Source organism: Ochlerotatus camptorhynchus, unplaced genomic scaffold, assembly GCF_037179485.1.
Source record: "Ochlerotatus camptorhynchus isolate MF236.1 unplaced genomic scaffold, CSIRO-AGI_Acam_v1.1 ptg000369l, whole genome shotgun sequence".
NCBI classification, from domain to species: Eukaryota; Metazoa; Arthropoda; class Insecta; order Diptera; family Culicidae; genus Ochlerotatus; species Ochlerotatus camptorhynchus.
Genome location: NW_027040857.1, coordinates 371,456 through 398,363, shown reverse-complemented (window position 1 = coordinate 398,363; position 26,908 = coordinate 371,456). Strand labels below are relative to the sequence as shown.

Here is a 26,908-nt window from a genome sequence, read left to right as displayed (position 1 = left end):
TCACTGTTTATTCGATTTGATAACCTCAAAAAGTGTGGACTATGTCTAATTAGAACCAATTTGGTTGTGATTTGGATTTGCGGGACAATTTTTAAGTAATTATAGACAAATGTATGGTAAACGGAAATAAAATAATAATTTGCTTTCATTGCTCCGGTAATATACTTCTTCTTTTCATATGCTTTTTATGCCACTGTAACGAACGTTTAGCTGGCTCGCAACTTAGTGTTCTACATACACTTCCACAGTTATTAATTGAGAAATTTCTATGCCAACACCAATGCATGAATTTGAATTTGTATATGATACTTCATGCCTAGGAAAGTCGAGAAAATTTCCAATGGCAAGATTTCCTCGACAGAACCGGGAATCGGACCCGCCGTCTCCGGTTTGGTACCGACCAGGCTATGAGGCACCTATACCTGAGAATTAAATTGAACAAAATATGCAGACCAACCGTAGGGTAGAGAACTACATCGGCCTAATCGCCCATTTTGGGCCTATCGAGCAGAAAATTTCAAATAAATCCATGATCTCTGAGTTAACAAGTCAATTATGCGTTTGGTACGATACTTTAGTTAATAAGCTACCGAACGAAGTCAATGAGAACGCGTGATATGAAGGTTTGCACCCATTATTCCCAAAAACAAAAGAAGCGGTCCGATCGAATCAATTTTTATCTTCATCCGATAGGCCGAAGTGAATTCATTGGCGTTTCAATGGCGTTTCAATGCCTTAGACCGAGTTTTGAATCCGTAGGCCGACTTTGGCGTCAAGAAGCAGTGTCAGACTTTTGACAATATCTCAACGATTGGTTTCTCTTTATCAAATCTTACGGTATGTACGGAAAGGTAAATAAATTTGGAAGCCATCAGTTATAATTACATTCCGTTTGGTGCAAAACTGCGTTAGATTAAGAAAGACTAAAAGCGGGTTGTGCTTAATAGGCCGGAAATGGGGTAGTTAACCCTATATCGATTCGTCTAATATGCACTGCAGTGTAGTAGTAGGAGAGGAAACGGGAAAAGGGGTGGTGGCTGTCATGAGCTACATCTATAGATATCTAGATAATTATAATTGCTGCAGCAATGTGCAGCTTCATGCAAATAGTTTATTCCAGGTATAATTTTTATTCGTTTCATTTAGTGACAAGGGCGTAGCCAGATTTTGAGCTGGGGAGGAGCGAAAAAAAGATTACTATGGAAAATTTGACCGAATGCCATTTCACCGACCGGCATTTCCTCGAAAGCCTTTGTGTTGCTAAGTTTAGGGGGAGTCGACCCCCCCCCCTGCCCCCTCTGGCTAAACCTATGTTTAATGACACTTTAAGTTTTTCTGTAATTTTTTTTTGATTATCCATTTGTAAGTGCAACCTGAGCTCGTCAAAAAATAATGAGTTTAAGTTTGTTTCGCGGTTATAAAATTTAATTTCAATTAACCGCAGAGCTACTTGTTTTGCACGACTAATCATGATGTTTACTGAAAAACTGTTTGCCAACGGCACCGCTTGGCTGCTTCTGACCTGTATCATTCCGAGAAAATGCAGACTCGAAACCTATATTACTTTTGGAAAACATATTTTTAGCAGCGTTCGCTGATGGTTATAGCATGAACGAAATGCGGTTTCTGTCATTATGCGCATTGATATTTTGTTGTTTAATTTGTTTTATGGAAATGGACACACTATCATTTCCTAATGTTTGACACTACTTTCATGACTTGTGGAAACAATTTTAGCTACAGGTGACAAAAATATGCCTTAATTATTTACAGCTAACCAACACAACATCAGCATTTTCAGATCTTTTCACATTCCATATTTTTCACTGCCCGACTGAACCTTTGCACTTTCCCAGCTGGATACCGCTCTCTGATGGTTCCGTCTTACATGGTATGATATGGTCTAATTTAGTTTCCTTTCCCTCTGTTCCCCTTACAGGCACTTCCTATCCACAAAACATCCTCGGTCGCAAAATTTATAGGCCACCGCCATCAACATATTAGTACTAGATAATCGTGAAGCGATTATAAACCCTCATCCTTCGTTTTCCTACGCCGCGCACCACTATTACGAGCAAAGTTGGACCGAAAAACTTGTTTCATTATCTCAACTATGTGCTTGCTGCACTTTCAAATCTTTCCAACACCGTCTTCGCCATCGTCACCGTGGATGTTGCCGTTCTAAGGAGAGTCTCATAGGGTTTCTCTGAAAGAGCGATCCAAGGCGTGTGTACGTGCGGTACCATGCTCCCAGACCTAGATCTGGATCTTACAGGAAATCTTACTATGTCTGTTAGAGTGGTTCGTGATTTTAAGCAAGACTTGTGCATTTGTAACTTTTAGTAACACACTTAGAAATAACTAATTTTCCACGTGACGGAATCCATTTTTGACCTAAAGGATCAGACGTAAACAAACATTTCATGTAAAATTAAGTGCTCCGAGACTGAAAAATTCGTTGCTCTACGAAAAGTACGTTTGATTGAGTTGAATTTCGTGTCTGTTATGACTCAATTTTTTGTCAAAATTGACGCTCGTATATGTCAGTCTCAGAGCACCTAAATTTAAATGATTTTCTAAGTGTGAAACATTGAAATTTTTATTAATCTTTTGCTAATGCTTATGAGTTTTGCTAAATTATTTGAAATTAACTTTCGTCAACATGTGGGCATCAGAATCAGAATTTCCAAACCTGTCTAATACTGGCGTTGCTTGGAGAAATTATTTGGGAAAGGCTATTGACGGTGCCGAAGATGCCGGATAAAGTAAGGGCCCCAGTACGTGGCGATAGAGGATCAACAGCAAAATGCAATAAAATTCCGATGGCAGCAGCAGTAGCAGCAGCAAGGGCAATGGAAAGCTAGTGTAGGATACATTCGCAAGGGTGGAAAAAAGTTTCCATGAATGAGCAAGGAAATTTATTGAAACAGCTCTTCTCTGGCAGCTTGCGCAACCCAGGAAGAAGCTCTTCACAAACTATGGCAAACTTTAGTTTATTTCCTCAACAGTCATTTTGTTGGATAATTACATTAAAGCAATATTAAATTCCTTAAAACCAGAGTGTATTTGTTTGCTTGCATTTTTGCTCGTGCAATTTTCGTTGATTACGTTGCGGAGACTTTTTGGAGAAGTAATGTTTCATTCGTTTTAGATTTAATTTAATTTAATTTATTTTATTTTATTTGTTTTTCTTCATCGGACTTAAAGTGTCTAAATGAAGCCTGATGGGGGAAAAGCCTAGAAAAGGCGTAAGAACCCCATATCTTTTCGAAATACATGAATCACAATAATACAATACAATTACAACGAACATTAATCAAGTCTATAGCATAAAAAAAGTTATCCTTCTATGGCATAGAGTTGTCCGTGAATCAGGTAGAAGTCCTCGTCATGCAGTTGAACCGGAAAAAAAAATAAACAGGTAGCACAATCCTTCACGTGTACATTAAATGGAAAGCTACTCACCTTCTCAGGAGTCTGCGTTGAATACGGTGACGAAAGGTTTCCGCTGCACAGTTAAAGTCGAAGAACTCGTTAAACTCGTTGAAACGCCCAGACATGAACCGTATTGGGTCATGCAAGCTGTAGTTCGCAGCACGAGGTCCAAGATGCAGGAAACTCCTCGACCGAAGAACTCGTTCGGGTCCGTAGATTTTGAATTCAGCCAAGATTCCTGGAGAGTCGATATCACCAATAAGTACTTTCGCTGCGAACACGGCCTGACTAATCGTCCGCCTATGTTCTAGTGTTTCAAGACCCAGGAGTTGACAACGATCTTCGTACGGCGGAAAGTTCACAGGGTCATTCCAAGGAAGGTGACGAAAGGCATACCGAACAAATTTCCTTTGAACAGATTCAATCCTCGCTATCCAAACTGCTTGATACGGGCACCATACTACCGAGCTGAATTCCAAGATCGATCGCACTAGAGAGCAGTATAGAGCTTTTAGACAGGCAGGATCGCGAAACTCGTCAGCGATCTTGAAAATAAAACCCGAGTTGCCTGTTAGCTTTCGCAACGATACCCGAGTAATGAAGCTTGAATGTTAAGGCGCAGTCCAGCGTGATTCCTAGGTCACGAACATTTTCCACACGTTGCAGAAGTTGGTGATTTATCGTATAGTTGAATGCCACTGGTTTCAGCTTGCGATGAAATGAGATAATATTACATTTTTGTACATTCAACGTGAGATAGTTTCTTGAGCACCACTCTTCGAAAGTATCGATTAGGTGCTGAAGCCGCAAGAAATCGGCGAAGCTACGAACAATGACATAGATCTTCACATCATCCGCGTAGAACGATCGGCAACTAGTTCGGAGGATCAGTCCGGCCTCATTCACAAAAATCGAGAATAGCAATGGTCCCAAGTCGCTACCTTGAGGAACACCGGAGCTGTTTGTAAAATAGTCCGATTGCTCTGATCCGATTCTAACACAAAGTTCCCGATTGGTCAGATAGGACTTGAACCAACGAGTTAAATCCGAGGATAGACCGAGTTTTTCAAGTTTAGCTAGCAGTATGGAGTGGTCAAGCCGAATGCAGCCTTAAGATCTGTATATACAACGTCCACCTGAGCTCCAGCTTCGATACTCCGAAGACATAAAGAAATGAACGGAGCTAGATTTGTTGAAACTGATCTCTTGGGATAAAAACCGTGTTGGTCAGGAGAAATGTAATTTCTGCAGCTAGAGAATAATGCGTCGTTGATGATGATTTCGAAAACTTTAGAGCAGGCGCTGAGTGATGTGATCCCTCGGTAATTTTCCAAGTTTCTCTTGTCTCCTTTATTGTAGATCGGGAACACGAATGACGATTTCCAACGCGTAGGGAACTACTCCCCCTGCTGTAATGAAATATTGAACAGCTTCGAAAGCGGTGTTGTAAGCTCTGAACAGCATCGCTTCAGGATGCTTGAGGGGATCCCGTCAGGGCCAGCAGCATTAGAAAATTTCAGCTTCTTGATGGCGGATTCGACGAGGTCTACTGTAACCGAGGTAATCGAAAACTTGAAAGCATCACTGGGTGTTTCCCTCACCGCTTTAGCAACTTGGGACAACGAAGCCGTGTGTCATTGAAAATGCCTTTGAAATGTTCTGCCAGAAGATTACATTTCTCAAGGGAATTGCTGGCGATTCTATCACCCAGGTGAATTTCGACTGGTAGCCACTCCTCGTTTCGTTTGGTATTCACGAATGACCAGAACTGCTTTGGATTAAGCCGTAAATTAGCCTGCACATGCCTTGTGTAGCTCTTGTAAAGAATGCGGTTATATGTGCGATATTCGTTACTCGCTGTTGAAAATAATCGTTTGGTGAATGGGTTACGAGTACGACAGTATTTACCGAGGGCCTTCGATCGCAGACGCTTCAAATTCCGTAGTCGAGCATTGGACCATGCGGGTTTAGGAGAGGGTCTTCTCAGTGGGACAGAATCAGTTATTGCCCGGCCAACGACCTCAGCAAAGTAGTTGACGGCTTCATCAATAGATGAACACGTGTCAAGGAACTGCCAATCTGCCTGGGCAAGCGAGTGACTCAGCGCGACGAAATCTGCTCTACGAAAGTTGAGCTCATGTACATCAACAAGGGGGTTATCGTAGCGAACAGGAACAGATAGGTTGATGGAAACTTCCAACGCAGGATGATTGGTGTCGATGCCAATCAAAGGCTCTGGGGCTTCTAGGATAGAACATTCCAGTCCTGCAGCTTCGGTCGCCAGAACGAGATCAAGCAGCCGAGAGTTGCTATTCAGTATCGAGTTGATTTGCGTTAAGCCATGCAGGTTGAACCATCAAGGAGAGCACAGCAGGATGCGGGCATGTTCGAGCGAAGAACATCAATGCTAGGAAGATCGTTTGCAGGAACGTTCCATGAGAGCCCAGACTGATTGTAGTCACCAAATACCAGAGCTAGGTCGTTTTGTTCAAGTCGACAGAACACGGTACCAATCGAACTGATGTGGTTTGCAATGCTGCTCGAATCAGATCTCCGGTCTGGAGGTAGATACATAGCGCCTATACTTAATGATCTACGAGGCGTCGTTATTTTGACCCACAGCACTGCCGGTAATCGCAAGTCAGTCCTATCTGCATTTTAATCAATTTTGAGTTAGCATCATTATTCAGTTTATCTTTCTATGTTTTTTGAGATGTGCTATTGAAAAAAGGTGGTTTGTTTAAGAAAAATGAAAAACAATACCAAGTCAAACTGTCCCACACCGAAAAGTAACCGCAAGTCAGTCCCATTAGAAAAAAATATGTTAGAAATGTTAGACAACACATCGCATCATGAGATTTGTCTCAAGACAGATTTTGTCCACTTCCCCTAGGGTATCTGGAACATGTCCTGATGTGGCCAATATAGTTCTTACGATACTCAGCCAATGGATGGCTTTGAATTCTCATGTGATTTGATGTATCGCTTGATGGATTTTGATTTAAAAAGGATTTACCACTTCCTCGGGTATACCCGGAACATGTCCGGGTTTGGCCAACATGGTGTTGGTCACTGATAATGACTCTTATCGATCTTATTTTTGAATTCTCATGTGAATTATGTGAATAATCAATTGATTTATCGCATGGTGGGTTTGGCACGTTTATGAAAAGCTCTGGTCTGATGAAGACCCATACTCACCGGAATACGTTCCGGCCTTTGCTCTGGAACCAGCAAAACAAATCCAGAAACATTCAATAACGTTCTATGGGACCATGGTATCTTTCTACTGTTCAATACTGTGCTAAACTAATGCAGCATCGTCATAGAATTGTGACTGACTTGCGGTTATTTTTCTCTTTGACGTTAAATGTAACCGCAAGTCAGTCCCATTCAGATTTTGGCCATACAATAAAAATTTCACGATATTTTTTTCTATATTTTATGGTAAACATAGATGCATTCTATCACATTGTACGTTTATTTTTAAATTTATCCCTCCAAAAAAAGTGTCAAATCAGAAAAGTTGTAAAATCTTTGAACGCCGTTTTCTCATTTCCAGTTTTTTACAGATGGGACTGACTTGCGATTATGGGCAGAGCAGCTCTAGAGAAGTGCAAACTGGAGCAGGATCGATGCAGGAGCTTAGGCGTTTGGATACCGCAATCAAGACGCCTCCCCCACGTGATTTGGTACTATTCTGGTGGTTGCGGTCGTTTCGAAATACCGTGAATAGACTGCGAAATATTTGAGATGAATTAATGCGGTCATCGAGCCAGGTTTCCGTAAGAACTATGACATCGTAGTCAGAGTCAACGGCAGTCAGGAAAAAATCATCAATCTTTGTTCGCAGGCCACGAAAGTTCTGGTAATACACCAACAGGTGGTCGAACGACGTCGGTTGGAGGTCTACAGAATGATCGATCACCCGAAACGAGCATGGTAGTACTCTGGAACACAGAGACGGATCAGGAGAAGAACTGTTTTCAACAAACGCATACTTGCCTCATGTAGAAGGTTGGAAGACCCCTTCACCATTCTCAACCACAGGGCCAGAACGACTACGATGACAGATGCTATTAATATTGTGTTGGAGTGTTCACATTCTAGTGAACTATTAATATTCGTTTCTACTTGTCTCACAAGCAGTCACTTCAATGGTTGTACCTTTATGGCCCTTATGCTCCATCACCATACACACTACGAACAACTCATGTAATTTTCAGTACTCTAGGACCGACATATACGAGCGTCACTTTTGATATAGAATTCAAGCATAAACGACGTGAAATTAAGTTCTTAAGTCATTTCACTCAACGTTACATGATTTTCAGTCATTTAACATGACATGTTTGTTTAGGGTTCAACAAAAAAAAGTTCGAAAAATTGACCAAAAGTTGTACGATTTTTGTCAATGTTGAAGTGTCCAAGGTTTAAAATACACTGTTGTCCAGTCCGCATCGTGCTCTCTAGTCGTGCGGATCTATTTGCTTTTTGCTGAAGGAAGTGTTACTACTATCTAAAGCTACAACAAATTTTAACAGCACTTTTCAGTGCTCAACCTGTACAATTTCTACCTTGTTCAACTCTTATTCCTCTTCGATCCTTGTTTGGACCCTACTCGAGATAATCCTTCATGGATATCGATTTGGAAAATTCCTCGTCGATCCTTCAGATTCTTATAGTAATGTGCTTGGAAGTCGATTTGGATAAAAATTTACTGCCGCCATGGCATGGCGCCTAAGCGCAAAAGAAAAGGGCAAAAGTTTTCCCCCTTCTGATGAAATTAATTTGAGCAATTAATTTGATTTGCTCACAAATGATGAGAATGATCCATCATCCAAGAAAAATTCTAGTAAACTTTCCCGACTTGATGCCAAGAAGGAAAAGATTCCCCCTATTGTGATAACCACTTTTGAACTTCGTGAAAGTTAAATTTTCACTACAAATTGGACGTCGGGGTGAATGTCGTGTATTGGCTGAAACCTTGGACGGATTTAAATGTCTTCTCAATTATCTTACTGAGAAGCAGTACAATTTTTTTACTTACGACACCAAAACTGAACGTGTGTTCAAGGTTGTCATGAAAGGACTGCCCAGTGGTGAATCCCTGGATCAGATCAAAGATGAACTGGAAAGATTACTTGGAGTTGTGCCACTCCAAGTAATTAAAATGAAAATGAAATCCCGTCCTGCCGATTCGCTAATGATTTTTATTTAGTTCACTTCAAGTCTAGTGAACTAAACAACCTTAAGGCCTTGGAAAAAGCTAGCCTTATGCTCCATGTCCGAGTGAAGTGGGAACACTTCAGGAAGACTGGAGGAAATTTCCAAAACCTCACCCAGTGCCGTAAGTGCCAGGGATGGGGTCACGGAACAAAAAATTGCTACATGCCAGCCAAATGCATGTATTGTGCTGATTCCTCTCACGCAAAGGACGACTGTCATGTGAAGGAAGATCCTAAGAAATTTTTTTTTTTTTTGTTCATTAATTTATTTGATAAGGCTCAACCGAATTAACTTTACAGAGCCGAGGATTCTTGGTCACTATACAATACATCTTAAAACTATAGTCAAAAGGTACAACATAATAAACACTTTATCTTCCGCTATCCAAAAAGCCTCCTCCATCAGAACTGGAGCCGCTTCCAGTAGTTTCATTGTATGGCAAATTGTTGTACGCCAACGAGGGTCAGAGCGCGTCCATTGCAGCAATGGACGCAAAACGTGGTCAGCACTCACACACTCATCACGAAACGGTTGCTTTCCAAAGTCGACGACGCATCGACCGAAAGAACTGTTGATGAAGAACAATGAGGAGGACCACACAATAGTTGCTGCCGAGAAAACAGACGATCGCGTGGCACACATCGAGAGTGGCCTGCTTTTGTCGACAGCCGAGTGAACACTGATCCTAAGAAATTTAAATGTTCAAATTGTGGAGAAAACCATACATCCAATTTCTGGGTAAGACTCGCAAGGCGATCCTACAATCTCGTTCTAAGCGACTGGTAGGAATCGCTCTACGTTCCCGAACAGGTACAAATTCCTCTGCTGTTAACAACGGTCAGCGAGGAACAAATTCTACATTCGTACTTGTAGGTACAAATATCACCTCTGCTTCAATTTTGCATCTATACCTACGCCGTAACAATGCTGGAGTAACCTATGCTTCTATTGCAGCGGGTAGAAATCAAAAAACTTTTTTTTTTTTTTCCTTTATTTAACGTCGGTCTCTGTTCCGCAATCTACGACGGACATCGATTGCCATCCATTGACGGCAATCGAATGTGCAGGAAAGCAGCTTCCACACCTGCGTAGGATATCGCACCCATTCAAACACACATGGGCCGGGACCAACGGCTTTACTTCCCTTCCGAAGGAAGACGTGACCAGAGATTTGTATGCCTCAGAAAAATCCCACCGACCTCGGCTGGGATTGAACCCAGACCCATTGGGGTGAGAAAGCAGTCACGCTTACCACTACACCACCGGCGCCGGCTAAATCAAAATACTAACCAACGTAATTCTAACGGAAATTTTGAAAATTTTGACTTAGGAAGCATTACTGCTCCTAAAATGGATTTTTTACAGAAATTAATTAAAATTAATTGACATGATTTCTGACATGATTTCTGATATGCTTAAATCTAACTCCATGTTTGATGCTTTTTGAACTGGGGTTAAATTTGCGAACAATATTGTCATGACTTTGAAATTCAGTAATGGATTTTAAATCATTAAATATTTTAAATTGGAATGCTCGATCTCTTAAAGATAATGAAGACGATCCATTTAACTTTTTGAAAGTTCATAACGTGCATATTGCCATTATAACTGAAACGTTCCTTAAACCTGACCATAAGGTTAAGAGGGACGCAAATTATTTAATTTATCGAAATGATCGTCTTGATGGAGCCCGTGGTGGCGTTGCCATCATTGTTCATAGACGAATCGAACATAAAATTCTTTCTTCATCTGAAACCAAAGTTTTTCAAATTTTGGGAGTTTCTGTTGAAACAAAATTTGGACAACTTACGTGCCTATTTCCCATTCCAATGCGTAGATCAGCAAAAAAATTTTCTCAAAGGTGATCTTCAGAAACTTACCCGTCATAGGTCTAAATTCTTCATTATTGATGATTTTAATGCAAAACACCGCTAATGCTCAAAGCAATTCCAATAGTGATATTCTGTTTGATGATTGTTCTGCAGGCTATTACTCTATTCTATACCCAAACAGCCCAACATGCTTTTCTTCAGCAAGAAATCCCTCAACTATTGATTGGGTCTTAACTGATTCATGTCAACTTTGTAGCCAATTGGTTACCCATGCTGACTTCGGTTCTGATCACATTCCAGTAACTTATGAAATATCCCTAGAAATAATTTCTAATCCCAACAGCTCTTCTTTCAATTACCATAGAGCTGATTGAGAGTAATATCGAACATTCATGGAATATAGCTTCGATCCAAACATTCCTTTGCAAACCAATGATGAAATTAATTATGCTTTTGAATCTCTGACTACTTCTATAGCAAGAGCTACCTCAGTACCAAAATACGAGGTTAAATTCGATTCAATTATAATAGACGACGATCTTGAGCTCTTGAACCGTCTTAAAAATGTCCGTAGGAGACAATATCAAAGAACACGCGATCCTGCCATGAAAGTTATCTGGCGGGATTTGCAAAAACAATTTAAAAACGATTCTCTGTCCTGAGGAACAAAACTTTTGAAAATAATGTTTCGAAATTAGACCCGAGTTCCGAACCCTTTTGGAAACTCACAAAAATTTTGAAAATCCTCAAAAGCCTATTCCAGCGTTTAAAGAAGGTGGTAAAATTTTGATCACAAATTTGGAAAAATCTCAGAAACTTGCTAAGCAATTCGAGAGTTCCCATAATTTCAGTTTGGGTCTTACTAGTCCTATTGAGAATCAGGTTGCTCGGGATTATCTGAATATTTTCTCTCGGGAAAATATTTTTGATGATTCCTGGGGGACTGATTTGGACGAAGTAAGGTCTATAACTAAAAAGTTTCAAAATATGAAAGCTCCAGGTGATGATGGAATTTTCTATATCCTCATCAAAAAACTCCCAGAGAGTACCTTGTCTTTCTTGGTAAAATTATTTAACAGATGTTTCCATTTGGCATACTTTCCTGATAAATGGAAAAATGCAAAAGTTGTTCCAATTTTGAAGCCGGATAAAAATCCAGCTGAAGCTTCTAGCTACCGTCCAATAAGTTTGCTTTCTTCAATAAGTAAACTTTTTGAAAAGATAATTTTAAATAGAATGATGCTTCACATCAATACGAACTCAATTTTTGTAGATGAGCAGTTTGGATTTCGCCATGGGCATTCAACTACTCATCAACTCTTAAGAGTTACCAATTTAATTCGTTCAAACAAATCTGAAGGCTGCTCAACTGGAGTTGCTCTTCTAGACATAGATAAAGCATTCGACAGTGTTTGGCATGAAGATTTGATTGCTAAATTGAAAAAGTTTAATGTTCCTTTTTATGTTATGAAATTAGTTCAAAATTATTTAACTGACAGAACTCTGCAGGTAAATTATCAAATTTCGAAATCTGATCAACTACCTGTTAGAGCAGGAGTTCCTCAGGGTAGCATTCTTGGGCCTATATTGTATAACATTTTCACTTCGGACCTCCCTGATTTGCCTCAGGGTTGCCACAAATCTTTGTTCGCTGATGACACAGGCATTTCCGCTAAAGGATGCGGAAAGAAGTCTTCGTGTTATTTGCAGCAGACTGCAGAAAAGTTTAGATATTTTCTCTTCTTATTTACAAAAATGGAAGATTTCTCCCAACGCTTCCAAAACTCAACTTATAATATTTCCACATAAGCCTAGAGCTTCGTTTTTGAAACCTAGTAGTAGTCACATAGTCACTATGAACGGAGTTGGTCAAACCAAGTGAAATATCTTGGATTAGTACTTGACCAAAAATTAACTTTTGAAGATCACATTGAGGGCATTCAAGCCAAATGTAACAAATATATAAAATGTTTGTATCCTCTTATAAACAGGAAATCTAAACTTTGCGTGACGAATAAACTTTTAATATTTTAACAAGTTTTTAGACCGACCATGTTTAAAGGACGCTCAAGAAACTGGAGACAAGTATGCACGATCAGAGTTAGTCGGTTCTACATTGTACAGCAGTTCAAATCCGGAGGGACGTCGGCCAAGCATAAGTAAATGTAAAGTAACGCACCTTAAGCAAAATCGTCTATTGCTGGCGTATGGAAGCTGAAATCAAGAATAAAGTAATGGTGTATGGTTCATTACCAAGTTTTCTACGAAGATCGAGTGATTTAGAACTACATAACGATGATTTTTCAGGTATTTTATAAATTGGTTCCAAAATCATAGCGGGACAAAACGCCTGATTCATGGTGCAATATGCACCACAACATTGGGGCAAGACGCACGACAACAATGGCCAAAACGCACCACAACATTATTGGGGTAAAATGGACCGCAATAAAGACAAACCATAACCCCTGCAAGTAGAGAATGCAAAGGCATGAGGTATTTCAAATAATTATTCCTCTATGTTACATCAGGAATAAGGTCTCAATAGAGTGTTAAACTGTGATTCATGAAGTAAAACATCGATTATTTTGTGATATATGCTGTTAAAAGCTTAATTTGCAGTCGATTATTTTAAAAACTGTTGCATGTTTTACACAATATGCTATTTGTTAAAGGAATCAGTAGGTCAACATATTATTTTATGGTCATGAATTATTTGTGAAACCTCTAGTTGAAAACAAACACAATCCGTTACCCGGAAAATGCATATGAGGAAAAGTTATCGTTGTTTTTCTATAAGTGGGCATTTCAACCCACACACTTAGATTTTTTGCCGAGATTGGCACCACCGAGCAGGCTCGGCATTTATTGTTACTGAGATCTCAGCAAAATTTATGTTTGTTAGCCGAGATCTCGGCAGAATTCCCGGTTGTTAACTCAATCTCGGCAAATTTATCACTGATATCCAGTAAAATAGATTGCCGAGCTACTCGGTGGTGCCCATCTCGGCAAAATAAAAATCTAAGCGTGCAGGGGTGCATTATGGGCTGTTCTCCCTTACATTCACTCAGCAATCTGACATCGGAGAATGATTATTTGGTTTCTGTGGAGTTCGCACGAGTGAATGACACACTTGAAAACAATACACATTCTCCAAATACATAAAGTGGTTGAGATAAGATATGTTATCTATTAATCTTACCTATTTCCAAATCATACATAAATAAAAGAAAAAGGCACTTACTTACCCCTTCCGGCGTCCGTGCGGTAGGAAGGAGAATCTGGATCGTGACGCTGCGGATCAGGCGCCGTATTTTGCGGATGCACTATACTGATGACGCGTGGAATTTCTGAAATAGTCGTTTATTAATGAATTGCTGGTGTACTTTTTATGGCTTGGCTTACTTATGCAAGGTGCAATGTGTGATCGGCTCTGCTGGTAGCCCCGGGCACATCTATTACAGGTTAGTCCTGTCACTCCATCCTTGCACGGACATTGTCCTGTGGTGTGGTTGCATGTCTTTCCCGATGATCCGATGGGGTGGCAATCACAAGCTGTTCAGATGAAAAGGAATTGAATTTATCTAATGTTAATGAAATGTTCAATTAAATACAGGATAAATGATTACAGCGATTGAATGTGGTTGCATTGGAAAAATTAAAATCTATTTGTAAATGTCAAAGCAAGACGTTACTGGCAGGCAAATAATAATTTGCGTTCGTCTCGACAGAGCTTCTGTCAGAATTCAATCAATTGCCTACAGGTTAAAGTAATCACAAGCAGCAGCTAAATTGAAAAACAGTGTTCCTTTCCGTCGACGCAATAAGAAACAGATTCCACGGAAGAAAGCATCCAAGATCCAAAAAGATAGTCATCTCTCGTTGCTTATTCTACCCCGCTGAGGGGCTATTAAATTATTAATAATTATCAATTTAAATCTACTTAACGCTTCGGGTGACGATGGTACACAGGCTCTTGTTGATTATGACGAAGTTGATTTTTTTTAAAATAACATCCTTAAGTTTCCTCGGTTTCACTTACCTCACACTTTATGAAGTTTATCATCAAGAAGAAATCTTCAGCAGCCACGCAAAGAAAAAAAAAACTGAACGTAATTTCCCGTGAGGTTTGATGTTGAGCGTTGCAAACTGGAACAAATTATATTATCCAAGCGAGTGACATAATCAAAAGATCAAAATTCACACTTTTCTTTCCTTCGGTGCTCTTTAGGGCAATATTAAATTTCGCATATGAACGCTTTATTGAATGTATCTCCTGACGGAGATCTTCAAAACCTGTATCACATAGGTACGCACATTGTTGTAGGAACGTTCCCACATGCTGCTATACGCTGTATAGATGCTTAAGAAGGTATAAAAAGTGACTGGAATTCGTTTATCAAATTTTCAGAATCTGCATATTTAGGTTCCACTTCTGTTGAATGGATAAAAAAAGTTTATTTTCCATAGTCATATATCATATCCGCACGTTATTAGCTGGTATCTGGTGATGAAGGATCGAAAATGAACGAAAATAGTAGGAGAAGATTTATCGTATGAACTACATTTCTCAAGTAAGCTGCGAACCTTGGCTGCACAAAATTAGCATTAATTTATAGCACACTGTGGTGAGCATTTATAATTTTCTCGAAATTCCTGAGTGCCTGCATCCATTTGCGAAAACTAGGGTAATGGCCTCAGCGTGTGCGAGGATGGCAAAACGTTCTCCATTTAAGTCAGATGCTAACTGCTTAAGGATTGAAGACAGACATTTTTCATTTCATTGATGCTTTGTGATTTTATAAAGCTAGAATAATTTCATTGAATGATAGTGTATGCATCTTTTGTAAGATTTGTTACATTGCTGAAAAATTAGCGCTCCATCTGAATGTATTCCTAAAGTTGATTCATTTTTAATTTATACTGCGTTTCGTAGTTTATTTTATTTTATTTATTATTTTATTTAAGAGGTTTTAACAAATTTCATTCACCTCTAATGGATAGGAAATATAAAAAGTACTACGTTCATGAAGTAATGTTTTTACTGTTTTCTTTAGCATTCGGTAGGTTCCGATTCAACACATTGTAGTTTCATTTTTATACCTATGATCTAGACTTTTTTACCTAGGGGATGAGTACTTAAGGGGGTTAGATTTTGATAAGTTCTTTAGTGGGAATGACACTGATGAAGACTGCACATTGTAGTCGAAATACGTATCTGTCATAGATACCAAAATTAATTAAGTGGAATTAAATGGAAGATAACCTTTTTTGCTGTTTTACTACGTTCAGTTCGAGTCGAATATTGCAAACCACAAAGTGGTCATATTTTATCAACTAAGACTTGTACTCGAAAAAAATGCACCATTTTTATCCGTGGTGAAAATCTGGGTATAACTAGTTTGGAGTGAATTGTTTACATGTGAAAAATTTCATAACAATCGGTTCAGTGGTTATTGAGATGTCATCGAAACAAAAAGAAAATAGCCGGAGAATTTTGCGCGCCGTCATGGAAAATCCGACTGCGACCATGAGATGGATCGGAAGACAACTGGGAATCACCCATACAACTGTGTCTCGAGTGGTAAAATCGTTTAAGGAGTCCCAGACGACCGAGCGGCGGGCTGGAAGTGGAAGAAAATCGAAGACAGCTGACCCTGTGAAGACCCGGAAGGTGTTGGATTGTTTCAAGCGTAATCCGAACCTTTCGATTCGCGACGCGGCTCTGAAGGTAAAGTGTTCCGTCTGTTCGTTCAGCAAACCATGAAACGAGCTGGGCTTCGTGTATTCAAGGTCTGGAAGGCACCGAACCGGCGTGATCAACAAAACACGGCGGCCAAATCCCGCTCAAGGAAGCTGTATCGAGAGTGGTTAACTAAACCGATGTGTGTGGTTATGGATGACGAAACCTACATTAAGGCAGACGCAAAGCAGATACCGGGGCTGGAATACTACGTTGCCAAATTACGGTTTGATGTTCCGAAAGACGTAAGGAAGAAGAAAGTGGACAAATTCGCCAAAAAATACTTGCTCTGGCAGGCCATATGCCAATGCGGTAAACTGAGTCAATGGGTACCATCAACAGCGAAATTTACCGCACCGAATGCCTCCAGAAGTGTCTGTTGCCCTTTCTGGGGTCCCACGGAGGCGAGACTTTATTTTGGCCGGACCTGGCATCATGCCATTACGCGCGATCGACGTTGGATTGGTACAGAGACAATAACGTTGTTTTTGTACCAAAAACCGCCAACCCCCCAAATTCACCAGAGATTCGTCCGGTGGAAAGATTTTGGGCCATAATGAAGGACAAAGTTCGAAAATCGTCCAAGGTGTTTCAGAACGAGCTGGAGTTGAAGAAAGAATGGATGAAAGTGACCAAAAAGGTCGGCTCCACCATTGCACAAAATGTAATGAGGGGTCTTAAGGGTAAGGTGCGGCCTTTCAGCGATGGAAAGGAAATTGAATAAAGTAATTATGCCGAAACATAATCCATATGTATTAGTTCATTCCCTGAAAGTTTCAAGAAATTACGACGTGAAATAAATTTTTGGCGAACACTTTTGTCTGGTGCATTTTTTTCGAGTACAGGCCTTAGTTGACTTTCTCTCAGGAAAAACAACAATTTTTCTTCAGCGTTGGGATCATTGCATAGGATTTCTCGTATGGATCCAGGTAAGTCGACGGTTTTCCGACAGTTTTCGTAGACTGGGCAGAAAACGAGCAGATGTTCCACTGTTAGGCGACACTGACATACTTCGTTGCCGGTGATTCCCTTGTGCCCAGGAATCCCGCAGAATGTTACGTTATTATGGATATCGATAGACTGTTTCCAAGGGTGCCCTGATGTTTCACTTTCAATAGATTTCAGAGCACTAGAGGAAGCGGTGAAAATCACTGCGGCGGTATTCAACTGGGATATTGTTTCTAGGGATATCTTCAATGCGGCTGTTTCTGCAGAGAAAACAGAACATCGGTTGGGTAGTCGGAGTGATATACTTATATCTGGACCATTTAGGCCAAAACACACTCTGTTTCCGGCGTTTGAGCCATCTGTATATATTTCAATGTGGGATCCGTAGTTTCTCGCAACAAGTGAATTAAATTCTGCTTGTATTTTCGATGGGGGACAGCCGTTGAAAGTATGTGCTTAAGTCGCCAATCAATTCGGGGGATGCAGTCATTCCATCTGCTATCACTTGCTCGCATTAATTGTAGGACTGTTGCGAGTTGATTTCCAGTAAGAGTGTGGTACAGAGTTTTAGCTACCGTAATTAAGAGGTTTTTAGAAGGTTTGGAATTTCGCTTATTGTAGAATATTGAGCGTTTACTAATAACGAGTGCAACCAGATAATCGAATGGTAGGACTCCTGCCTCGGCCCACGCTGATTTTGATGGTGATGATGGAAGAAGACCACAGGCTCCACGAACCATTTTGTTGTAAAATGGAGCAAGCGACTTAATCAATAGGGTGGAATTTCGGCATGTGATTTCTACACCATAGAAGATTTTTACCAAAATTAAGCTGCTTCCTACGTTCATGATTGTGTATAGATTACTGGTAGACTGACATCTACACACTAAGATTATTTTACAGATTTCTGTAAAATTTAACCGAAATCTCAACAGCTGAACGTTCGGTAAACAATTTTACAGTTTACCTGTAATTATTTACAGATATCTGTGAAAAATTCACAGATATTTGTGAAAAATTACAGGAAATCTGCGAAGCTTTTTACCAAACGTTCAGTTGTTGAGATTTCGGTAAAATTTTACAGATTTCTGTAAAAAAATCTAAGTGTGTACGAATGGTTTGCAGTAAGCAAGTTCTCTTTTTTTAAATCGGCTCTTATCTATTCAAAGTGGTGATTAAGCGAAAGATGTCGATCGAGATACACGCCAAGTATTTTAACGACTTTTCGGTACGGGATACGCACGTTGTCCACCGGGACTTCACGTGACCAAGGGATATGTCTATAGGTACATATATGGGAGATTGAGCATTGCTCATGGAGCATGGCTCTCTGCTGCCATTTCTAATCCGCTAATTTCGTAGCTTGGTTTCTCTAAAATATGTGTTGTTAAAGTTCAGTTCAGCTTGTAAAAAAAACAGATTAACACACATAGCTTCACGTTTAAATCAAATGTTAAAAACAATTTTGTACGCTATAATCTCGACGGATTTAATGGAGTTTTGAAATTAATTTACCAATTGAGTCTCCCGTGTGTTTAGATTGACTGCTATGGACATATTCGGAACATATCAGGTATTTTGGATATATGTTGGAACACAAAGTTACTAAGCATAGTAAATGCAAGTTATGGTCACTATATATTCTACAGTAATGTAAACGCAAGTTTTTTTTTCAGAATATTTACATCTAAAACCTTCACGAGATTATTTTAACATAACCTTATTCAAAAAACCTTCTGACGGCCACATTACAGAATCTTATCATGCGATAAATCATTACAAATTATGTATATTTTATATAAAGACTGTACTCGAAAAAATGTAACAGACAAAAATGATCACCAAAAATTCATTTTAAGTCGGATATTTTAAAAACTCTCAGGGATTAAATAAACATATATTAAAGGGTGATACGGTCAAAATTTGGTCAAGGGAAAACGCGTGTAAATCGGTGAAATCGTTTATTTAAAAAATCAAATTAAATTTCTTTTTCAAGTTCAATTAGTATAAAATTCAGGAAAAATATTCAGTTAGGCTTCCGCTTTTCCAAATCCGAATTGCCGGGCCTTACGCTTGACCCCTGCCATCAGATTTTGTACAGCCACCTTATCCACCTTCTTCGCCGCAGAAAGCCAGTTTGCCTTGAACTGCTGCTCACCCTTAGCAGTTTTTTTGGTCTTCTTTAGGTTCCGCTTGACAATAGCCCAGTATTTCTCAATTGGGCGGAGCTCTGGCGTGTTTTTACCGTAATGGCAAGATGCCAAATCCGGCCAAAACAGTACGGAACAACCGTGTTTCTTCAGGAAAGGCAGCAGACGTTTATTCAAACACTCTTTCACGTAAATTTCTTGGTTGACAGTCCCGGAAGCTATGAAAATGCTGCTTTTCAAGCCACAGGTACAGATGGCTTGCCAAACCAGATATTTCTTTGCGAACTTTGACAGTTTCATGTGCTTGAAAACATCTGCTACCTTTCCCCTTCCTTTTGCCGTATAAAACTCCTGTCCCGGAAGCTGCTTGTAGTCGGCTTTGACGTAGGTTTCGTCGTCCATTACCACGCAGTCAAACTTCGTCAGCATCGTCGTGTACAGCCTCCGGGATCGCGCTTTGGCCGTCGTATTTTGTTTATCATCGCGATTTGGAGTCACTGCCTTCTTGTAAGTCGATAGTCCGGCTCGTTTTTTGGCTCGATGCACGGTTGTAGACGATACACCCAGCTTATTTGCGGCATCTCGGAGAGAGAGGTTAGGGTTTCGCTTGAAACTACCGGCAACTCTCTTTGTCGTCTCAGCGGCTTCCGGTTTTCGATTTCCCCCCGATCCAGACTTCCTGGCTGTCGACAAACGTTCCCCAAACACTTTAATTACATTTGTAACGGTTGATTTGGCAACTTTTAGCGATTTTGCCAACTTTGCGTGCGAGTAGCTCGGATTTTCGCGATGCGCGAGCAAAATTTTGATACGCTGCTCTTCTTGCTTGGACGGCATTTTGACAACTGAAGAGTGAATTCCAAAATCAAAATAGGAGCAACATTCTACACACACACACCTTCAAAATGAGCGGTGTTCAGGTTTTTTAAATGCAAAATTGAAAGAAATACGTCAAGTTGATATTGACCAAATTTTGACCGTATCACCCTTTAACTATGTTTTTGCAAAGTTGGTTTCTTCTACCTCCTCTCCTAGGCTAAATGCCCGCACCTTGGACTTAATGCTACTCACCAAATCCTGTGCAACACTTGCGCCATCTTTCTTACACACTTTCAGCCACTCTTTCTTCAAATCTTTGTCGTTTTTAAGGGCTTTCCCTGCTTTCCGGAGCTTGCCCTTCATAATCGCCCAGATCCTGCCAAAACAGAGTGTCACCTTTGTGGGACCGGAGGAAGGACAGCAGGCGCTTCTGGAGGCATTCTTCTTTATATATTTGGCCGTTGATGGTGCCGGTCGTTATGTCTTCTTCTTCTTCCTCGCATTTCAAGCTTATTGTATATCCCATATTAGCTTATTGCGTGCTCTCAACTTAGTTTTCTAGATGCACTTCCACAGTTATTAATTGAGAGCTTTCGATGCCTGTACTATTTTTGCATTGGTATTATTGTGTGGCAAGTCTAATCGTACTTCTATGCCCAGGGGAGTCGAGAAATTTTCCAAACCAAAAATTCCTAGGCAGGGGATCTGCTAGGCGCCCGCTTTAATGTACGTCTCGTCGTTCATTACGGTGCATCTCGGCTACATCAACCACTCGCGGCACAGCATCCTGGCGCGGGATTTGGCCACCGTATTCTGTTTATCGGTTTGGTTAGGCGCCTTTCTTACCTTGAAGAAATGAAGTCTGGACACGCTTCATTGTCTGCTGGACGAATGCAATGTTCAGCTTGAATTCTCGTTTTTATCAAAAGATTAACTCTTTCGACTCAAGTGTAATAAAGGATATCCGTCAAACACTTCCGAAAACATTTTTTAATACAAAACAATGCCAAAATCTAGAGAAAATTCATAGTCCCTTGGGTAGCGAACTTGAATTAATCAACTCTTTATTCATCAGAACAACACTATTATAATGAACCAGAGGGTCGATAGGTAGGGTCCAGGTGTGGGAGCTGCCTTTCTGGCACGTCGGTAGCATTGGTGTTCAGCACGGAAAACAAGATCGACGGAAAAAACAAACCAAAGGAAAAAAAAAAAAGTAATGAACCAGACGAAGCTCATAAGTTTTGACAGACGCACCGGCGCAACTATCGATAGTTGAGAGATTCACAACTGAAAAGAGAGTGAGAGCAGGCTTTTGCGCTCTCTTTCTCCATTACTCTCTTTGTCTGCAATCAGATATCCAAGTGCACAGCGAGAAATGCACACTTTGGGCACCCATACATCACAAATGTTAATGTTCATCTAATTTAAACTTACACATTCAAACCAGTCTGCAAGTATGATAACGTCCAAAGCGTACCAGACTGCTGTTTCCGTGTTGCTCCCGTTTGACGCGTGACTGCTGAAAGCTTCAATTACAACCAGTGGTGCAAACCGCCATGTATTGTGGAAAATTTGTGGTATATTTTAAGAGGTGATAGAAGGTCTGCTTGGCTTACATCAGGTATTTGGCCATTCACAAACTTGCCACCCGCCACCCAAAAGAGCTCGGTAATGACACAGACAAACAGACGTAACTCTTTGAAAAAGTTTTTCTTGAAAACATAGTATCTCAAAACATAGGACCTCAGCAGCGACATCTTTTAGGCTTCTCGCGGAAAACAAGCTTGCTCGCTAACTCGCAAACAATATTGCGTAAAAGTTCTGTAGAATGTATAGAAACGTCAAAGTGATCCGATGCCAGCGCTGCGGCGAGTAGTTCGCGGAACTGATAATATTCAAATCAACCGTTAAATGCGTGAACGAAGATACACAATGCAGAGTTACGTCTGTTTGTCTGTGGTAATGATATCGACATGGTTAGAAATCAATGCATTAGGGATTAGGCAGACCATCCCAACTGAATTTTACCCTTTTTGAAGCAAACCAAGGTCGAAGATTTAATTGAACCACACTATAAAATAGTGTATTCATGGTCACTTGTGGTCTGGAAGTACAGCTTTAATGTGACAATAAAATCTATTAAAATCTAAACGCATTTTTTTAATTGTTTACACCTGTGTCGTGCACAGGTTGCACATGTGGACGCGACGCAATTTGCGCTTGAAGGTAAACCTTCACCTTCCTTGCGTTCACGAGGTCGGTCGTCTTCGCTTTTCTTCCGCTCCCAGCTCACCGCTGCTGGGTCGTCTGGTTCTCCTTGAACGATTTTATCACTCAGGATACGGTCGAATTGTCAATTCCAAACTGTTTCGCGATCCACCTGTAGGACTGTCCTGGATTTCCCACGACCGCTCCCATATTTTTTGTCGAGGCACTTCTTGCTTGGAAACCATCTCGATACCCACTTGACAGATTGTGACGAGGTTATTCAAAATTTCATCAATGTTTACCCATGCAATAAAAAGTTATACACAAAAGAAAGTGTTGCATTTTTTTTCGAGTACAATTTTTATAAACCTGCAATAGTATATTTTCCGGTTGGGTGACATATGTTTCTCATGTGACATGAAATGGAAATTCACTCAATTCTGTTTTACGTGACTTTCATTTTTTCGAGTTTGCCATCATGCAGGATGGGTACAGCATTTTTAATACCACCATATTTATCTTTGATTTTGTTTGTGATTTTTTTTTAAACAGGTTGCATTAAATTTGGTTGCAATTTGAGATAAAAAATAGAGGCGAAAAAACTGAATTGAGTGTACTTATAATGAGCCCAGGACGGTTGGCATATGGATGTTTGGCATAAGAACGTTTGGTATATGGGCGCTTGGCAAAAAACATTTGGTCGAATGGATGTTTGAGGGGGTTAGAAGGACAGGGTGTAAGTGACTTTGATCGATTCTCTTAATCTACTTTCTCTTTTGATAGCCACATCATTATAAACAGATTTTGCGCTATCTCTGCTACATAGAACGATAAAGGAGGTTCTCATCTAGCATCCAGAATGGCACACGAATCGAGAAATGTGTGCACAGCTGAATTATTAACGAAAGAGAAAGTCGATGAAGAGAATCGATCAAAGTCACTTACACCCCTTTTCTTCTGACCCCCCATGTACGTTCGACGGTTTTTTTTTAATTTTTTTTTTTGTCCTGGCTTGATATGAGAAAGAGAAGTGAAGGCAAAATATGCGATAGTATTTTTTTTAGTGACTACTGCCGGACTGTCTTCGTCACTGACGAAGGATGTATGGAAAAGATGATTTTTGTTTTTGGTTTTCGTCAAACGTCACTGACCAAACTGACCGTTACCAAATCTGGTTGAAGATGCTTAACATCAAATATGAGACTTAAAGTGGACATTATATACGATAGATGAGGAGATGAAAGTATAGAGTCGATAAATCTTTTAATTTTATCGAACCTTTTAACGGAATCCCTTTATGAGCTTTTTGACTGTGTTGATATCTATCTCCAGCTCATCTTTGTATGGAGGAAAATTATTTCATTTTTAGAGGAAATTTTTTATAAACAAACTTAAAGTACTCCTATGGGCAATCCACTTTCCTCATTTTTAAGTGAATTGTTTATGGCTAATCTAGAAAATATTCTGGAGGATAGGAATTGCTTGTCCAAGTGTTGATATGGCACGAGGATGACATTGTTAGTATTGTCAAAAGGGAAGATTTATCAATGATGATGATGAATTATGAGGCCATAAGCAACGTTCACAAGGACATCAACTTTACTCACGAAGAAGAGAAAGATGGCCAACTCTCCTTCTTAGATCTCCGCATCATCGCTCAATTTAGAAATCTATCCAGTATTTTACGATCGTTTATGGCCGCCACAATCTGGCTGAGTTTGTGGTAGGGAATATAAGATTTAAAGTTTGGGTTGTGTCGTTTGACGTGTAAACGATCAAATTTGAACGTTTACACGTCAAACGACACAACCCAAACGTCAAATCATATGTTCCCTGCCAAAAACTCAGCCAGATTGTGGCGGCCATAAGCGCTCGTAAAATGCTGGATAGGACACCAACAAATACAAAGAGAGTAATGCTAAGTTCTTCAAACCATTTCCATCAACACAAAATTACCGTTTTTCACCACATTGTTCACAGGATGCAAACTCTCCCTCTTAGCGATAAAGGCAAATCAAACTTAATAGCTCACATTTTTTTAATCGCTTGACTTAATGGGTATCAAAAATGCCTGAAAAATCGATACAAAAAAAAATAAGGGAATATTTTAGGCGTACTTTGACAACTCTTACACCAGTAACTGAACGGGTAGGGGCAAATTGCGATAAAAACATTACCAAACTATTGAGTTCAAAGTTTAGGCCTAGATTTAGAATTCAGTAGCAGGACAAATCAGCTTTAGGATCAACACAAGATTCGATAAATATCTTATAGGAAAAGCCGGTGTCTACAAAATCTTTTGCCCAGACGAAAAAGACTTTGGAAACAAGTTTTAAGGAATACATCGCAGTGGTAAAAAAGGCTAACAGAGAGATGAGGAAAGGACTTCATTATGAATTTATATCTAAGGTTGCAGAGCATATATTTACAAAGGGACAAAATTTGACAAGAAAATATTATAATCCTGCGGAGTGTATCTTCGCCTTAGAAACTAGACATTTAAAAAAGTTTAAGAAAGTTTAGAAATATTTAAACATAATGCATCAACATTGCTTAATAGAGATCAAAGAAACATTTAGATTTAGATTTAGATTTGGTGATGAAATAGAGTGAAAAAAAGATACGTAAACCAAGCTTATATATAGTATTACAATCCCTGAAACTTTTATGACAATCGGTTGAGGGACTTATTTTTGGCGAGTACTTCTAAGTGATGCAATTTAACTGTGAACACCCTCTAGCGCCCATTTCTTCGACAATTTCGGCGCCTTTTGTTGGCAATGAAACAAACAATACAAACATATTTTATAAAACCTTTCCGATGAGTACATTACAGAATTTGTTCATCCGATGAAACATTAAAAATTCTGTGATCTTTTGGGTTGAAAATTTTCTCGACTTTCCTGGGCATAATATATTGTTCTGTGTCATACAATACACAAGTGCATGCATTGGTTGGTATAGAAAACTCGGAAATTAATACTGGAAGTGGAAGTGGAAGTGCTTCAAAGTGCAGGTGAAATTTCTTATAAGCGTTTCAATGCCAAGTTGAATAATACACTCGTGTAACAGTGTCAACGTGAATCAACATATTTTATGGAAGCAAAATAAAAAAAATCCATAACTGCAAGAAGAAAATAATTTAAATAAATATTCTTAGTTGTTACTGACCCGACTAGAAAATTACCATATAAAGTGGGAAACGACGTGATTGGGGAATCCTACAGATTATTCGTGGCATAATTTACCATTCGGGTTATCGTTCGCTTATGGTTTCCGTTAATTAGGAGATTGAAGTGTACTAGACGTTATTGAAAGATACCTGTCCTTATTCAAAGCAAGTAAAGGGCGAACACGAAACTATTGCAACACTTACAACTGTTTGTATCTTTATTCCTACTAGGCAGAAATTAATCAAACTTTGCATAGTTTCTCTTTGAAGTGTATTGTTTACATCTTGTGAATTGCGTTACTGTCTGTTTCGATGCGGCTAAGATGGAAGTGAGGCAAGTGAAGACGCGTGAAAAAAAATTGTTCGCTCACTTGGAAAATCCGGAGTTGTCCCATCGTGCTATAGGAAAAATACTGCATAGCAATAATTCAAGCGTATCAAGAGTTATAAACAGGTTAAAAACCGATTGACACTGGATCACAAGCACGGAGCAGGAAAGAAACCGGGTGCAGCATGTAGGAAGACGGAAGGAAAGGTGAGGCAGCACAGGTAAAAACCGTGATCGTCTGTTTATTCGGCAGCAACCATTGCACTATGGCCAAAAATGGGTCTAAAATTACCCAAAATTCAATATCTCAACAGCACGCCGAATTCCGGCCATGAAAAACAACTTTTCCAAAGTTTCCCCTTACTCCCCTATAAAGTGGTATCACGTATTCCCCTAATATCTCATGAACTGTTGTTTAAATATATAGTATTCTAAAACCATGCATAAAGTGCTTATGTTTTACGAAAAATAGAGCTGTGAAAAACATTTCCTCCAAAAAGTAGGGGAAAATGGGCTAAAATGGTCCAAAACACATACATACAAGGCTCTCCGGTCTATGGGACCACGTGCAATCGATTCCCCGGACAATTTCCCTTCGGAAAAGTCGTTTTTCATGGCCGGAATTCAGCGTGCTGTTGAGATATTGAATTTTGGGTAATTTTGGACCCATTTTTGCCCATAGTGCATTGTGTGGTCCTCCTCATTCTTCTTCATCAGCAGTTCTTTCAGTCGACTATGAGTACTAGTGTGTGAGTGCTGACCACGTTTTGCGTCCATTGCTGCAGTGGAAGCGCTCTGCCTCCTTTGGCGATACTGCCATATAATGAAACCACTGAAAGTGGCTCCCGTTCTGATGGATATATGTATAGTGATCAAGAATCCTCTGCTCTGTAAAGTTAATTCGATTGAGCTTAATCAAATAAATTAATAATCAACAATATCCATTTGATTACTTGATACAACTCTTTTTTTCATTTCCGCCAGAAAACGGATGGACTTAACTCAATGGATCACATCATTCGAGCAGTTTAAAATGACGTT

At 39.7% G+C, this 26,908-nt stretch overlaps 1 protein-coding gene across 2 annotated transcripts in view; it reads right to left on the bottom strand.

Moving 5' to 3' along the window:
• Window positions 1-26,908, bottom strand: part of LOC135709973 (netrin-B-like) — a 186,252-nt gene that overhangs the window by 23,678 nt on the left and 135,666 nt on the right. The window contains exons 3-4 of one of the 2 annotated variants that reach the window (XM_065232426.1): window positions 13,902-14,051; window positions 13,745-13,846 (exon numbers count right to left, since the gene is read on the bottom strand). In XM_065232426.1, coding sequence (XP_065088498.1) covers window positions 13,745-13,846; window positions 13,902-14,051 — 252 coding nt within the window. Of the gene's footprint in view, window positions 1-13,740; window positions 13,847-13,901; window positions 14,052-26,908 lie in introns of both variants that reach the window. The other variant, XM_065232427.1, reaches the window with a different exon arrangement.